Raw genomic sequence first — 18,101 nt, 5'->3', positions numbered from 1 at the left:
GGAAACTTACATGCAAATTTGAGCTAAACTTAATGCAAAAACGACCTCTGGTGAATGAAATGTAACAGAAAGTCACTCAAATGTTACTTTAAAAATGTTTTCATAGAACCAAAATAATAAACTAGAGGAAAATTATATACATATGTGTGGAGAAAAATAGAAAAATAAATTATTTGGTTAATAAGATATCATAGACACAGGCATAAATATTAAGATTTGCAGAGATTACCAAGGCCCCACCACTAAATGTGCATGTATGATTCAGGTGGTCAGTGAGTAAACCAATCATGCTTCCTCCTGTCTGGCATCTTGTTTATCAAAGGCTGATTATTGTATAACAGTATCAACTATGCAAACAATTATTTTAATCTTTTTTTTTTCACTTATTTTCTAGAAAATGCAGTTTGAGAAACGTGACATAAAGCCTACTTCTCTTCACTTGACCCCTTTTACAGAATCTTAAACTGATACCCATAGAATCTCTTGTCTGGTAAATCCAAGACCTCCTAACCCAGTCCCTACTTCCTTCCTCTCTTCCTACCAGCTCCTGTTTGCTTTGCCTGAGGTGGTGAAGGAAAGAACCCCAGATGAGCCCAAACTCAAATCAAGCTTAAAGAAAAAAGAGCGCTGCTAATCTTTTTTTCTAAAAGCCTGAAACAAAGGAAATTCTCTGCTTCCAGGAATAGCCTTAATCAGTCACATATGTGAACATAGACCCAGTGACTGCTCAGACAATTTTCCACCAACCTAATGTCGGGATTTTCTTGACACATTGATTTTTTTTTTTTTTTTTGCCTATTATCAGTATAAGTAGTTAAAAAAGAAAACAAAAAAAAATCCCAGACATGATACCAGACCTCTCCACCAGACAGGCAAGATGCTGACAATCTGCAGTGTTTGAAAGCAAAGAGAAATGAAGGATTATTGAGGGTGGAATAATGGTTTTTTCCCAACCAGTCCCTGGTTGGTTAAAAAAACAAACAAACAGCTTTAAAAATCAGAATTGTGCCCTGCGGGGGTGGGTTTGCTGAACTGTCAGCTCCACCAGTTAATGAGGTAGTTTGTCAAATGGAGATAGAAAGACCATTTATAACAATGCTGTGCTTTGTGTGTGATTTAAAAATCAAATTGAGTGGAAACTCAGCAAATACTAAATGGTATTGTTTATTTTCTAATTAATTTGCTACAAACTACAAAATAAAGCTATTGAATATATTGGATAATGTATGTTTTTAAGAAGAAAAAGCATCAAAAGCACCTCTGAGATAAAAAGGATTCAGAGGCTGTTTACTTTCTTTTCATCAGAGAAACAAGTTGTAGTTTGAAAGTTTGAAAAAGGCATTGATATTTTGGGGGGGATTTTTAGAGTTAGTGTGTTGTATAAGCCAACCGGCAATGTCATCTCCTTTGTAAGTTCAGCAGAGTACTAGGGGGCCTGGGACCATATGGTCTCACTGTTGACACTGTTCGTTTTTAATATTAATAGGCCAGGGATTCAAGGCCCTGGGGCAGATGTCATCTAAGTGAGGACAGAAGCAAACATCACAACTGCTCACTGAGTTTTTCCACTGTAGAGTACAACCAGCATAACATTGGCATTCAAAATACATAAGCTTAGGTTGGCAGAGGGGCAAGAGCAGAGAAGGTGATTCAAATTCTGGCTTACCGAGGGCTTACTCTGTGACATTGGGGGAAATTCATTGAAACTCCCTGAGACTTACTCTTCTCATCTGGAAAATAAAAAAAATCTGCCTTAAAAGGGTTAGAGCTTATAGTGAGGTGCCTCACATGTGGTAAATAGTCAGTGAAAATTATATTTGACTAGAACATTGTGGGGTTTATAAGAAACAAACTGACTCACTTCACAAACTGAAGTCAAGAAGCCTTAATGAGTGATTGTTCTCAGCCTTACCCAGATCCCTTGTTTTCTTCCTTCCTTCAAGGATATAAGCTTTAGTCCTAATATTCTTTTGCTGGGATTACTATAATATAGTCTCCCTGCCCTAACCCCAAAACCTCTTGTCTATTCCAGCAAGCTTGTTGTGAGAAGTATATTATTTTGACATAACAAATATGTTAACGTTAATAGAAACTTTTACTGTTTACCATTTACCTCTTGTTTACTATATACCAGGCACTGTTGTTCTGTTGTATTACCTCATTTAATCCTCACAATACCATTCTGAAGTAAATTCTATTATTCTTATTTTATAGGGAAAAAATTACGTATTGAAAGGACAAATAATTGCCTGAGAGGCACAATTATTTGAGCTGGACAGACTGGCTCTACAATCATGCTCTTAACAACTACTCTATTCTGGCCTTGAAGTACTCTTGTTTTGTGCCACATGAATCTTTTTTTTTTTTTTTTTTTTCGTGCCACGTGAATACATTCAGAGGTTGCCATTCAGTGGGCAGAGTTTGGGAGCTTCTAATTAATATTGGTTATCAGGGCTAAGGTGAGGCTGTGAAGTTTACATCCAGCCTACTCTAGAATTTAAGCTGCTTCTATTCCCAGTCTCAAGGAATCCTAGGTGTTGAGCATCTCTGGATTGTCCTTCATGAATCATGGGGCAGTTTATGCTTCTTTCACAATATGACCTTAATCAAGAGTTGTTAAAACTAGCAACTCAGTGAGGGCAGAAATCACATTAGTGTTCTTTGGCACTATATATATCTCCAGTTCCTACATTAGCGCCTGGCACATAATAGTGAGATTTGATTGGTGAGTAGGTGATTGGATAGACAGACAAATGGGTCAACAAATGGATGGATGGATGGATGGATGGATGGATGGATGGATGCACAACTGTGAAAGATGTTGATAATAAAGAAGTAATACGTAATGTTTTACTCTCTCATTAGGTTATAGTTTCTCCTATAATTTTATTTATCTTGGCTATATGACTCCAAATAGCCACAATAAAATCCAAAGTTATTCATATAAAAGAAGTAAAATTTGAAAGCATATCAGTTAGAATAGCATTAAATAGTTTCCCTAAAAAAGCAAGAAAAAAAATTTCATTCATTCAACTAATACATACTCCGGGTCTCTCCTTTGTCAGGTACTCTTCTAGGAGCTTAAAGCATAACTGTTAACAAAAACAGTCTGCCCTCCTGGTGAGTGCATGCTAATGGGGGAGACAGACAAAAACAAACACTCCCACATGTAATATATCAAGTTGTTTAACTGCCATGGAGAAAAATTTAGCAGAGTGATACAGCGAAATAACATAGGAGTGGAGGGTTTTGCTATTTAATATCAGATGGTCAGTTATTTTTAAATTGTGTAAAAGTTGTAGTCTATGTTAGAATGTGAGAAAAGGGGGAAGTAGTAACTGTAGGAAGACAAGGAATTAGGAGACCTGGATTAGTATTGGAAATGTTTTGTATAATAACTTGATAAAGAGGGAGAGATTTTTTCTTTGTGATATATACCTATGTTTTTCATTTTTTTCTTACAGAATTGACAGCTCTGAAATTTGAAGGTGCTAGTGTCTCCCCGGTCTTGAACTGAGAAGCTGAACGAAGAAAGCATCCTTCCTGTAATCAGTGTAACAAAATGAGAGGTGGAAAAACCGTGCTGGGAAGAAACAAGGTCATCAATTGAACCATCTTGACTTTGGCCCAGAACACAGCTCAGCCTCAACTCCTGCAGTGCATTTACCTCCCTCACTTTCGTGCAAGACCTGGAGTGATGTATTCCTGCTCCAGAGCACCTTTCTTTCTGTGAGGCCCGAAACATGACCACTAGCGGCCACGCATGTCCGGTCCCAGCAGTGAATGGACACATGACTCACTATCCAGCCACACCCTACCCATTACTTTTTCCACCTGTCATCGGAGGACTTTCCCTGCCTCCCCTCCATGGCCTTCATGGACATCCGCCTCCGAGTGGGTGCAGCACCCCATCACCAGCAAGTAAGTCCTGCTGGATTTGCTCTCTTTTCTCTTGGTTGATTGGATGAAGGGACCTGAGAAAACAGGATGGTTGGTATCCCGGGCAATTTCTCATTTCGTTGGCTGCCGGTTTCTTTTGGTCTTGAATTCTACTTTTAGTTCTGTGGAAAGAGATACGATTTGAAACTAGATAAGTGGCAAATTTTAGAATTCAGCCCGTTCAAGGCTGCTTTGGTATTTTGCTCTATTTCATAAAATGCAAACACAAAACGTAATGAGCATATGGGGTAAACATCTGTGGTCAATACCTAAAGAAATTGGCCATGTGATAAATAATGGAAGCAGTGAATTAGGAGATGATACCATAAAAATCATTAATGATAATACTAGAGTTAAAATTTATTTTGGTTGTGAGATCTCCTTTGAATCTTACACTTATTTCCTGTGTACAAATGATATCTGTAATTGTTCTCAACTTCCCATAGACCTTTGCTACCAATTCCTATCACATTAAGCTTTTTTAGTGTTCTTGACACCTTTTGTTTCTGTACTAGCTATTTCTTATCCCAGATCTTCCCTTAAATTTTCTGTGTAAGGTACTATAAAAATAGTCAAAGTTAGAATTCTCCAAGACTGATATGACTTCCATATTGAAACATCTATATTGTGCAATTTTTAGAAAGTTCTGCCTGTTTAAAGACAAACTGTGGTAGCCAGCGAGCTTTTCCACCTGTTAATAACAACTTACTTGGTTTAGCATCTGGAGGTGAAAAGGCATATTGATTTAACAACAGGCATCCACAGCATGTTCTCCAAGTTCTTTCTGGCTCATAGAGCAACAGGAGCTCTTTGTAACTCTTCCTGGTGATTGTTTTGCATTTTGCTTCACTTTAAGGACTTCCCCCAAACATTAGCGTGGTATCATTGGGATACCACCTTAATCTTTCTATAATGTGCTCTTTGTGCCTCACTCATTCCTTCTACTACAGCCTTAGCTCACTGAAAGCAGGGAGCTTGTTCTACCTACGTAGAACAAGGGGATGGATGTTTGGATGGACAGACAGACTGACAGATAGGCAAACAGATGACGGATTTTCACTTTTGGGATGTTGATTGCAATCGTAGTGCTCTATCATTCCTGATAAACAGCGACTTGATTTGCTGATGGCTCTTTCCTTCTGTGTTTTGAATTTCTGGCTTGATCCTATGACCCTAATGTCTCTGGAATTGCCTAAAACCCTTCTCCCATGCTTCTGAAGTTCAAACTGAAAGTTGAAGCGGCCAAAGCAGCTTATTGACTATCCAGAGAAATGGACATAGTACCAGCACTCAAAATATCTTGCTGACACAAGTGCTGTTTCAAATCATGTTCACCCAATATGCAAATGATGTAATGAGGTTACTTTTAGCTAGCAAATGAGGAGGTCTAAATGATTGATAAAGTCATTAAAATTTCACCTATGAGCCTCTAATTCCATTGCTCAACTGGCCTGATAGCACATTTTAACAGGTTTCTTTCCTGAGATCAGAAGCATATTTTGTAGATGTAGCCAAGAAATTGAGATATGAGTAGGATTCCCATGCTGAATGATCAAATTGAGCAGATTGAGACTCTAAGGCAGTCTGAAACCTCTAGGTTCCCAAAAGCAACTCTGGGCTTTAGGCTTCTTTGGCTACTGATTTATTTTTATTTTTATTTTCATTTATCTTTCACTGATTTATTTTTTTGAGATGATATCTCTCTCTGTCACCAGACCAGAGTGCAGTGGTATGATCTTGGCTCACTACAACCTCCACCTTCTGGGTTCAAGTGATTCTCCTGCCTCAGCCTCCTGAGTAGCTGGGACTACGGGCACGCACCACCACACCCAGCTAACTTTTGTATTTTTAGTAGATACGTGGATTCACCATGTTGGCCAGAATAGTCTCAATCTCTTGACCTCGTGATCTGCCCACCTCAGCCTCCCAAAGTGCTGTGAGTCACCGCACCTGGTCTTGGCTACTACTGATTTTAAGGAAAATGTGGAGCATATTAAATGGAAGAGTGGTTGAGATATATCATATCTAAGCCTCTTTTCCACTCAAAATACAAGGTAATTATTTTTATTTCACAGTTACTAATAAAGTACAAGATGCCATTACTATTAGATTGAACTATAATGCAGTTGTCATTTTCTAGATCAAAACTGGTGATATATAGATTCAACCTTTGGAAAGAGAGGGTTTGAAGTTCAAAAAAAAAGGGATAAATAATTGATGACTTTTTTCTTGAGGGCCTTGTAAGCAGAGTGCTAAGTAACTGCACCTTGAAATGTGTTTGGAGAAGGGGCAGAAAAAGGACTAGGTACAGAAAGTTCAGCCTGGAAACATCAAAGATGACTTACTTCATACCCTAATACCTTGTTTTATTATTTCTTGCCACAGTCGAAGCACATGAAAGCTGCTCGGATGGAAATGATTAGAAGAAGCCACTGTGAATATGACTCTGTTAGTTGGCCCTCAAAGGAGGAATTGTCTTTGTTAAAGCCCATGTTTTCAAAAGTTCCTAGAAAAGGATAAAGTCTTGAAAATTACTCACAGACTTGGCTAAAAATAAATTTAAGGTTTTGTACATGTACTGAGATTAGTAGGAAGGTAGCCAAATTCTGTAGACTCAATAACTAGCAACACACATACTTGGGTGGAAAAGCTGACCAATGTGGAATCAAAAGGGAACAAACATAATGGAGAATGACTGTAAAGAGATTCATGTCTTTGAACTGTAGGACCTACTGATATCTCTTTTGTTATCTGTACGTGTCTTGATTCTGCAGCTCACTAGAAAGAATAAATTCTCCTGCCCCTGGAGTGAGGGTCTATCAGCACTAAGTAATTGTAAAGGCTCAAGAATTCTCTACCTCAAAAGCAAGTAAGAACAATTTCCATAGCAGCTACTGAAGTTATACCTGCTCCTCACCCTTCCTTCATTCACTTCTGACTCTGGTCAGCCTTATCTCCTAGACCTGAACCTGAGCTCTGCATATTGAACTTCTCTAAGCCTACAGCACAATGACTCCATTCCCACACGTAAACATGTCCTTGATGTTATATCTACTTTGCAGTCATTTAACCTCTCTGAATTTCTGTTCTATCAGCTATGTTATTTATAGGACAGCGTTTTACTATATATCTAAATCTTTTAAGAATGAAGGTGGAGTCTACATTAGGAAGGAAACTTGTACTATAAAGGGGTGAAATCAGGTCATCCCCAAAATCTTTTCAACTCTAATAGGCGATGATTTCACATAACTCAGGTGTCTCCTGGTCCACATGCCATTTGCAGGGGTGGGCCCTGTTCTTTTTGCAGTGTGGAATACTTGGCTATTGGTATGATGATTTGTGACCTCTGGCAATTCAGAGGGGAAGATGTGGCCACTTTTCAGAAGGTCTGTTCTCAAGAGCTTTCTACCTTAAAGGAGAAAAGATATTTGCAGAAGAGAGCTTGAAAGCATCTTCTGTGTATACATGCCCTTGTCTTTGCATTCTGACTTAATTTTTACAGCATAGAGTCTCCCTAAGCTTAGAACACAGGGAACATATGAAAAAAGGGGGAGTTAAAATATGTAATAAGAAAAACTACCATGCATTGAGCACATCCTGGATTACCCACAGAGCATTTAGTGTATGCCATTCTTAGTCTTTTTAATAGCCTCGACGTCACTGCCAGGACATTACAGAAGTTCCATTTTACAGATAAAGACCAGGAGGCTTAGAGAGAGTAAAGAGCTTACATAACCAGTTAATGCTGGAGTCAAATTCCACATCCAGACCTCGAGACCCCAGAGTGCATGCCTTTCCCAGTGTTTTGGGCCATGAGGCCAGTATAATCCCTTGGAAAATTCACGGCCCCACTGTGGACATCTTTTTTCCACGATGTTCCAGAAAGTCCTTGGAGATGATGGATATTTAAAGGACCTTGCATCCTCTTTAATTTAATCAACTACTGTGGAAGCCACTATTGGTTTTCATCACAGTGGAGATTTGAAAGGGTGCCACCGCAGTGCCTTTGATAAGCATGACTTCCAATGGGAGAAGAGCCTGATATGCTATGCCAGCGAACACTCAAAATATTATGTGGTAGGGCTCTCTGTGAGAGTTGGACGACTGTCTGTCTGTCTCTCTTTATGTTCCTTTCATGGCTGCTTGTTCTGTTTTATTGCTGCACATGTGCTTTTTATAGGTTGTTGCAAGCTGGAAAATATTGTTAAGTGTTTTGGCTTCAGAACCTCTCTCAGAATGATCTTAGTTTAACTCCAGCATCTTAAAATGCGAATTCTTTTCCCTCGCTTCTTTAATGATCAGAAAGTGCTCTCCTGTCAAAATCACAAAATAGGATATTTGCTTAAAAAATCCCAACCTTCTGGAGAGACAGGCTGTGCAATCTCAGAATTACCAATGACAGAACATAAAATGAGTCTTGTTTCTATTTTTTGTCTTAAACTAAGAAGAGCCTTGTTACCTAGCTTGTCTAAAGCAGGGTGTGCTCACAGATTGAATTTCCTTCTTACATGTTCGGGACAATTGGCTCAGAGGTGGGGATCCTGTTTTAGATATATGCAGATTGATGGCAAGTAAATCCAACTCATTAATTTCTACCGTCACCTTTTACTCCATAGTCTTGTCTTCTTCCTGTTGAGTTATATTTGTCCTTAAACTGACACAATGACTCTACTGGACAGGAATCACATTTGATTTTAAGATATCAGGGACTTAATATATTGCTGGTATTTTGTGAAAGTCAAACATAATAGTATTGTTTATATCTGTGTATCCTTACATTGTTAAACCAAATAAAAATAAGTGAAAGTAAGACACTTCTTGGGAATTTGAGTTATAATAGTTTTGCCCATTTCACCTACCTTTGATCATTGGCTTAGGGGGATCAAAGGCTTTGAATGTTTGAGAAATAGAGTTTATACTGTTGACATAATGGAACTATTTTGGTGGACTTTCTTAGGCCCAGAGTCACATGTGTATTATTTTAAGAGACCATTCCTTAAAGGTGAACAGGTATTGATTACTTCAGTGCCTCTCTTCCCCGAAAATACAACAATCTTTGCGTCTTTTTGGTGTTTCTACAATTTCCCCAGACTCTGGTTGAGTATAACATGTATTAAGTAATCACGTTGCCATTAAAAGTAATGGCAAGAACCATGATTACTTTTGCATCAATCTAATAATCCTCAGAAGAGTTCTAATGAGGGGCTGAGCTCATTCTGTTTTTTGATCTTTACCCCCAAAGGGATCAAGAATATATGAACATGAATTAAAAACAAAAAGCATATCATTCACTTTCATCAAATTAACTACAATGCCCAAAGGAGTGTCCCAATTGTGGAAGTGTATCCCTAAGTAGAGGTAGGCTTTCAGTCCATAGAGGCCATCATAAAGACAGGAATGAATTTACCTTCAAGTTACTCCTGCCAATCATTTTTTACCTCTGGAGGACATGATGAAAGAATATACACAAGGAAGGACTGAGAATGGAGAAAAGATGGAGTAATGGTTTAAGAATTTGTATTAGAATTCCTTTAGATAAAGAGATCCCAGTTGTATTTATTAGATAGTTAAAATGTAGACATTTAAAAAGAGCATTTTGACCTTATAAAAATTGAACTTTGGAAAAGTTAGAATCATGACAATGGCTTTGAGTTGGCTGAGTTCATTATAGAAAATGAGACTTTCCATATCTCATGTTCTAAAGTTCTGCCTCAATGAACGCATCCATCTGCAACTCCTATTGATTTCAGATAGGCTATATTCAGATGACCTTGAGTGATGAGAGATTAGCCTCCATGCAGGTAGTTGGACATGAGGTCAGGTGGAGTGTCCTGGGCCATCTTCAGGATGTATCCCAGGCAGTCCCACAAAAACTCTGGTGATTTATGCCTTGTCACTGACATGATGCAGCACCTTATTCTGTCTTTGTTTCTGTGTTTTCTCCTTTAGTTCCCTCTGACGTTTGAATGAATCTTTGTAATTTTATCTAGAAGAAGAAGGAGAGGGAGAAGGAAAGAGGAAGGTAGAAAAAGAGAGGGAGAGAGTGAAAGAACGAATCTAATTAGTCCTGTTATTTGAGCACCTCCAAAAACTTAGGGCTCCCAGACCAACTAATGCGGGGGTGGTACCATCAATTCCCTTGATTTTTTTTTAACCTTGCTATGAAAATTAACTATCAAAAATAACATTTATTTTGCTACTTATATTACCTCTGTCTGCCAACTGGAAAAGGGAAATAGAGAAGGTAAGATCCAGGTAATCAACTTTTCTAAGTTTGCTCAGTGGTGGGGCTGGGCTTGAACTCTTCTTGTTCTGACCAAAGTCAGTCCTCTTTTCATAAGTCTATGTTTGCTGTGGATATTGAGGGGACAAACAGATTTTTAAAGCACTGCGTCTGTCTTTAAGGATATTGCATTCCTACTGAGAAGTCATAATCACTGAAAACCATTTAGATCTAAAACCCTGATCTCTCTTTGCCCTTCAGGACCTAGATTTTATAAAGCTTGTAACATTCCATCCCACCCAGGTACCCACTGTGCATCGTAAGTACTTTGATTTACTATGCATGTCTTATTCTGCTGTCTTTAGTTGTTTTCATAATTTTTCCTCCTCTGCTTGTCTGTTAATCTAATACATCGGACATAGTGGAAACCCATTTCATCTTTGTGGGATGATTGAATCAATGCTTCTTGCTGGTGAGGGAATTTTGGAAATTTGTAGATACGCTTTTGGGTGCCATGCTCATTGGGAGCACTGTAGAGATTTAGTGGGCAGAGGCTAGCAGGCTGAGTGTCCTTCAATGTATGCAATAGTTGCAAATAATAAAGAAGTGCCTCGTGTTCTCATGACTTTTCGATGTCCCACCAGGCATTCCTGTTAAGAACCGCCCCCCGACCAAATAAATTATGATGAACTGATCCTAAATCATAACTTCATTTTACATATAAATACAAAACATTGTTTTATGCTTTTATTATACCCTAAATTAGTTAGGACTTTAACTGCCATGCAAGTCAATAGTAGGTTGATCTTTGTTCTGTTGGGAACTTTTCTAAGAGTCATTCATCATTTTATAAACTCATGTCACTGATGGCAGTGCTGTTCTTGGTATTCAAGTTGCCAATACCACAAACTTGTATCAATCTGCATTCGTAGCTAAAACATTCACTGTAATTATGCATAGAGGGGCAAGCATGTTATCACTTCTTTATGCCTGAACAATTACACATTGAAATAACCATTACTTTATTACAAATTACATTTTTCCATCTATCCTTGGTATTGCAGTCAGAGAAATGTATTAACTTATTTGGAATTACATGTGTAGGTGGCCTATATTACCCATGACTTTCATTTTGGAATCATACAGCACATGATATATGTTGCTAAAGGAAGCATTGGGTCCAAAGGGTTGAGAATCTTTGGAATGAATGAGTGAATGAATGAATACATGAATGAATTAGTGAAAAAATAACTAACACTGTGAAATAAACTGGCTAGAAAATAAATGCTCTGGCTATTAAGAGGAGGGGAAGGGAGTTTATAAGTGAGATGGACAGTAGAGGGCTTGCAACATCAGAACCAGCGATTATGCCATGGGGTAGTGGCAGTGGGCACGGTGCTGGGAAGAGCCATATGCAGAAGGCCCAGGAAAAGCAGGAAAGTTTCCTGTCTTGGATGGCATATGGGGTTAGGAAGGACCATCTAGCTCTTGCCTTCATTTCTTGATGTGTAGCCAATGTAGCCAATGTCCCCAAAGGGTACAAAAGGGACTCAAAGGTATTGTTACAATGAATTCACTCTTCTGATACATATTTAACACATATGTGTTGTGTCAGGTATTGTGTTAGACACCTCAGAAGCTCTTTGAGAATTTTCTGGGTAAATCCATGAGAATGATGGGTTTTCACTTGTGTGTGGTGTCAGGTTCTATCTCCAATGAAACATCATATTAGTATTTAGCAGGAACAATTCTAAAATTATTATGGGTTAAATTGTGTCCTCCAAAGAGATGTTGAGGGCTTAACCCCCAGTACCTGTGAATATAGCCTTATTTGGAAATAGGTTTGAGTTAAGATGAGGTCATTAGGGTGGGCCCTAATCCAGTATGACTATGTCTTTATAAAAAGGGGAAATTTAGACAAAGAGATAGAGACACATGTGAAGATTGGAGCTAGCTGCCAAAAGCCAAAGACTGCTGGCAAGCCACCAGGAGCTAGGAGAGAGCATGGAGCACATTTCCCCCACAGCTCTTAGAAGGAGCCAACCCTGCCAGCACCTTGGTTTTGGACTTCTGGCCTACAGAACTGTTTGTGGCATTTTGTGACAGCAGCTCTAGAAAACTGATACAGGGACCATAACTTCTTACTACTAAAAAGAAAAAACTATGTTTTTGATACTTTCTCCATCTAAAAATATCCATTAATTTGTTTATTTTCTCATAATTTTATTCTTATAATGACTTTCTTTTCCTACTTTATGTAGCTTCTTTGGCTTGGACTAATGAATAATATTTGAAGAAAATATGTTTTTTTTATTACTACATAGCCAACTGTCTTGGCCCTGACAGCTACAAGTCCATGATTATAATTCACAATGTTCACAATTTTTCAGAATGAATTTCTTTCTCTTCCTCTGGTTTTCATTTTATCTTACTGGATGGCAAACTCCCATCTCCTTTCTTGACCTCAACATGTTCTCTTTAATATTCATTTTTTTCTTCATTTTAAAACCTTTGCCTCAAAACCCTGCAGGATTACTCATCACTGTCAAATTGGAGTCTGTGAGATTCTTCAGAAAAACCATTCATATTACAAGTTCATATTTAAGTTTCAGTCACCGAGGGATTATTGGTGGCAGTGATCTTATTATAATTATCAGTTCTGTATTACCTTGAACATCACTTTATTGGCTTCTCTGGTAGTCTTTCTTTAGGATTTGTATACTATAAATTTATCATACAAACTTCCGTTTTGACTTTGCCTCAGCTTCTAGTGTCCAAAATTCTTGGACAGTCTTTCAACAGTCAAATTTTAATGATTCCTCTGTCCAGCCCTAGCATCTTTCCTGCAATAACACTTATTATCTTCTCCCTTATACTTAGAGCTAATTTTGTTGTGTAATTAGTTCTACACACTGTTGGTGTCCTGGTCTTTATATCTGTCCCCATTAGTTCTCCTTATCCAGGATTCTTTTAGTTTCTTATGGCCAAAAGCCTACGTAAGCTTCTTTGCGGTAACCTAGGGTTTCATCACATTTAAACTTTACTAAAGGATTCTGGCCCTAACTACCTAACTAAATCCCTCCCTGGTTAACTTGGCCCCTACCCTTGTCTTTTTATGTTAATCAGATGAATCAAACTTAATAGCATGAAAATCTACAAATACAGAGTTTGGTTTTTTTTTTTTTCGAGTTAGTGCCCAAATCCGAAAAAAGCCATTGTACCTTTTGGTGGAAATGACTACTTTTCAATGAGAATGTGCATTGATAATTTAGTGTTGAGATCCTTTGCCAAATGCCCATAAGCTTTGCAAATGTTTAGACAAAATAAAAAAAATGGGGCATTTTGAGAGTAAGGCTAGTGTTTATCTGTGGGTTCGTGGGCACAGGTGACAGCAGAGAGTTATCTGGCTGTTATTTCATGGTAAATCACATGTGGTCCTGTGAGAAGTACTACTTGGAGACTGCCCCTAACCTCTAGGAGCTTATAGTTAACTCAGAATTAATAATTAGGAAATGTTCATCTTGTTGAACCACAGTTGATGTTAGTGTTGAAAATCTAGGGGAGTGGGTGGGAGATGCAGAAAGATAGGAGGTTGAAAATGGGAGTGAGAAAGAGGTTGCTGCTCACAGACCCAGTCTGTGTCCTTCGACAGATTTTTAACTTCTCTGTGCTGTTTTCTCTGTAAAATAAGGATAATTTATCTTCCAAAGATTATGATGTTCATTATGATCAATTTCCATTGACTGATACATGTAAACTACTTATAACAGTGTTATAAGACTAAAAAGTAGGCTAAGTATGATGACTCCCACCTATGATCCCAGCACTTTGCGGGACTGTCAGGAGGATCACATAAGCTCAGGAGTTGGAGACGGCGCTGAGCTATGATGACATCTTTGCACTCCAGCCTGGACAGCAAAGCAAAACCTTGTGTCCAAAAAAAAAAAAAAAAAAGAAAAAGAAAAAACTTAGTAAATAATAGCATTCATTGTTATTATCCATGCATTGCAGCCACAATTCCATCCACTTACTAGTAAAAATCTTGTTGTCACAGGACAGTCATTCCCTTAATTATGCATTCTAACTTCCAAAATGCAAAGGTCTTTCTACATGTGCATGTGCTTTTCCACATATTTCCAAAGTTTACATTAGGCATATGGAAGTTTTCACTTCATAGAGCTTATACCCTGCCAAGATTTTTTTTTTTTTAATTTAAGAATTCTCAAGGGGGCAATCCTAAGTTTGGGTATTGGAAAAGACATAAGTAAGCTTGCCCTGATGAATAATTTTGTATTTATCATGAAGAGTTCACATCCAAGAAATACACAACATTTAAGGCTATTTTTCATAGATGAGGGTCCTTTAGAGTCGGAGAACTTAAAGACTGAACTTCCTTTTCTCTTAGGACCTGCAGGGTCTACATGTCACTTTGTCCTTTATACACAATCTGTAATAATGCTTGATTTAATTTCAGTGATGTTTATAATAATGAACACTTTCCAACACTAATATTAATTGCTTAATGGTTATGGAATTGGTTAACCAAAAAGAGGCACCTAAGGAGAAAAACTAACCTTGACATTTCATACAAGTGAATAGTGTTTTAATGATAACCACATGGTTAAAAAGAACTCTACCCTTAAGAATATTTAGTAGATCTTTTTTTTTTTTTTTTTATCAGAATGGCTTTTATTAGAATGCCAAAACAGGAATTTCTGTGAGTCCTGATGGAAATCTCTGAGACATTTAAATAAAGTGACTTTCATAGCCACATTGACTTCTGTCCTAACCTTGTGTAGGCAATTTTAGAATTTGTCTTTCATTTTTTTCTTCTGTAAGAAATCTCATTCCAGAACTAAAGCCAAATAACAAATCAAAGAATTCATATGTCACTATTGATGATAATATTTGGTGACTACATTTAACATGTAATATAATTATATATAAATTGCTGTAAAGGCTCACATCATCTTTAACACTTACCACAGTTTCTCTGTCTTCACTTTAAGAACAGAAAACAGAGTTGTATGTCCAGTATTGGGCAAACAAAGGAGTATTATGGAATGGAAGAAGAACAAAATTTGACCCTGGGAATTCCAGCATTCCAATTAAAAATACAACTAACACAGACAAAATATATAAGAACATAAAGAATGTATATAGACTTTGTGCAAGTCAGATCAAAAACACAACCCCAACCAAAAATAAAATATTTTATTTCACTACAAAGAAATTCAGATATCCCATATCACCTCATATTGGTGATATAAATCAAGACAACCATGGTATGCCATTTTATATCCACTACAGATGCAAAAATTAAGAATTATGGCTACAATACCAAGTGTTGGAAAGAGTGTGGATCAACAGATACTTTGAAATACACGACTGGTGAAACCTCTGGTAGTATAATTGTTTTGAAAATGACTTAGCACATTCTATAAAATTGAATACTCAGATTCAATTTCAACCAAACAATTTTACCTCTAGGGTATTATTCTAGAGAATCTCTTTAATATGAATTTAGGTGGTTTTTTTTTTTTTTTTTTTTTTTGAGACAGAGTCTCGCTCTGCCGCTACGGCTGGAGTGCAGTGGCCGGATCTCAGCTCACTGCAAGCTCTGCCTTCCGGGTTTACGCCATTCTCCTGCCTCAGCCTCCCGAGTAGCTGGGACTACAGGCGCCCGCCACCTCGCCCGGCTAGTTTTTTTTTGTATTTTTAGTAGAGACGGGGTTTCACTGTGTTAGCCAGGATGGTCTTGATCTCCTGACCTCGTGATCCGCCCGTCTCAGCCTCCCAAAGTGCTGGGATTACAGGCTTGAGCCACCGCGCCCGGCCTGAATTTAGGTTTAAGAATGTTTATGGTAGCACTGTTCATAGATTATAAAAAAAGGATGCTACTTGAATATGAGCAGATGAAGGCAAAATAAGTGGTATATTCACTAAACTGACTATTATTCATCAGTGAAAGTTTATATACAACAAACATGATTAGATCATAGAAAGATAATGTTGAATGAAAAACTCTTTAAGAGCACATTTAGGATACCAACATTTTTATAAATCGTAGAAGAGAAATGATTTTTTTCCTCACCCATCTCTAGATTCATGACTGAGACCCCTATAACAAAAGACAGATTAACATCAGAAACACATACAAATTTGTTTAATGTAAGTTATATGTACATGGGAACCTTCAGAAATGAAGACCCAAAGAAACAGGTAAGCCTGTATGTGTGTGCGTGTGTGTGTGTGTGTGTACGTGTGTGTATGTGTGTGTACGTGTTTTCCTGCAAAGCTTGATGAAGAGTAGCTGGTCATATCAGTCTTACAATTGAACAAAGGAAGTAGGATTTAATGGTAATACCCTGAGGGGTGCTTCTCAAAACCAGTTTGCTTAGATTCTTGTCTGTGTCCCTGCTTCTTCAGAGATAGGGATGTTCCTTTCCTCCTCTTATTGGGAGGGCACCTCTCAAATGAGGGTCTTATGACCTGCAGGAGAGAAGAGTGAGAAGAAGAAGACAATGGCCTTCTTACCTCTGTTTTTTTCTCAAAAACCATGCTGCCGTATTTTAGGTATAGCATGTTCTGAACCCTGTTAAAATCTAAAATAAACATTGTTTAGAAAAATAGGTATTTGTAAGAATGCTATATATTATTTATTATTACACTAAATTTGAGATAACAGGTACTTCTTGGTGGTGCAGTGGGACAGGCAAGTGGGTAGGATAAAGAGCACAGGGGTAGACACAGCAGAAAGGATGAAGTTCTAAGGGATTAAGTACTCGTTTTCCAGTATGCTTTGCCATATGCATATATGTTACATTTTTATAGTTATTAAATGTACATTACAAAGATAAAATATGAATATATCCTTTATATGTTAGAGACAGGAGAAAGGGAAAGTTTTTTTTTAAGGCAAATGGCTAATAAAAATACTTTTAATCTTTGTCTTAAAAATAATTGAACAAAAGCAATTTTAAAAAGAAATGCAAATGAAGATTTTATTTGTTGTGAGGAGGCAAAGATTTAAAAGAAAGATTTCTGGTGGTGTTCAGGCTACAGAGAAATGAACACTCCGTTACAGCCTTGATGGGGAGAATGAACATTAATATCTCCTTTCTGTGAAATAATTTTGAACTTAGGAAAAAGGCCTTAAAATATTTTTACCTATGACTTTACATTTTGTTACTATGAATTTATTCATAATAAATACATGTTTTACTGTATTTGGGACCAACACAGATATTAACACAGACATATTGGTAATTAAAAACCTGGAGACAACCTTCCTGGCTAATAAGGGGTGACTGATTAGAGAATGAAAATAACAAGCAGTCCTTAAAATTTTGATGGAGAAATGATTATATTGACATGGAAATATTCAATGAGATAAACAAGTTACAGAATTAATAGAATGAAATATTAAGTAACAAGACAATATTCTTACATTTTAAACCTATATATTGTGTATATGTTTTGGGGTATCAATGTGGGTTTAGGACAAATTCTGGCAAGCATAGTAGTAGTCTTCATTTTTGGGTCAGGGAATTATCCTTGATATTTTTATCTTTACTCAGGCACCATGACATCATTCAATACTCATTGCTCGGAGCTTGGTGCTTGGCACATAGTAGGTGCTCACTAAATGTTTGTTGTATAAATAAGTGTGTTTAATAACAATTTATGGAACTAATTTTAAAAAGGGAGACCTTTTGTTGGGTTAATTCAATTGTATTTGGTTAAACCAAATATCCTAGCTAAATCAAGATCAAAAGTATTCATGCCTGATTCTATTTCCAAGACATTAACCCTTCAGAGGGATATTTGCATTTTGAAGTGTGAACTTTTAATTTAAGGTCCTGACCCTGCAGTGGTAGAATTTCCAAGGAGGTATTTTGGAGTAGAAAAGTTATTCTGTCAGCTTCTTTGAAAGCTG

General features: G+C 37.4%; 1 protein-coding gene across 2 annotated transcripts in view; it reads left to right on the top strand.

Moving 5' to 3' along the window:
- RARB (retinoic acid receptor beta) overlaps positions 1-18,101 on the top strand; it is a 771,619-nt gene that overhangs the window by 345,333 nt on the left and 408,185 nt on the right. For both annotated transcript variants that reach the window (XM_015445023.3, XM_005545628.4), the window contains exon 4: positions 3,465-3,921. In XM_015445023.3, the coding sequence (XP_015300509.1) occupies positions 3,744-3,921 (178 nt within the window). In that variant the 5' untranslated portion in view covers positions 3,465-3,743. The remainder of the gene's footprint in view (positions 1-3,464; positions 3,922-18,101) is intronic.

Source organism: Macaca fascicularis, chromosome 2, assembly GCF_037993035.2.
Source record: "Macaca fascicularis isolate 582-1 chromosome 2, T2T-MFA8v1.1".
NCBI lineage: Eukaryota > Metazoa > Chordata > Mammalia > Primates > Cercopithecidae > Macaca > Macaca fascicularis.
This window is presented reverse-complemented; position numbering and strand designations above follow the sequence as displayed.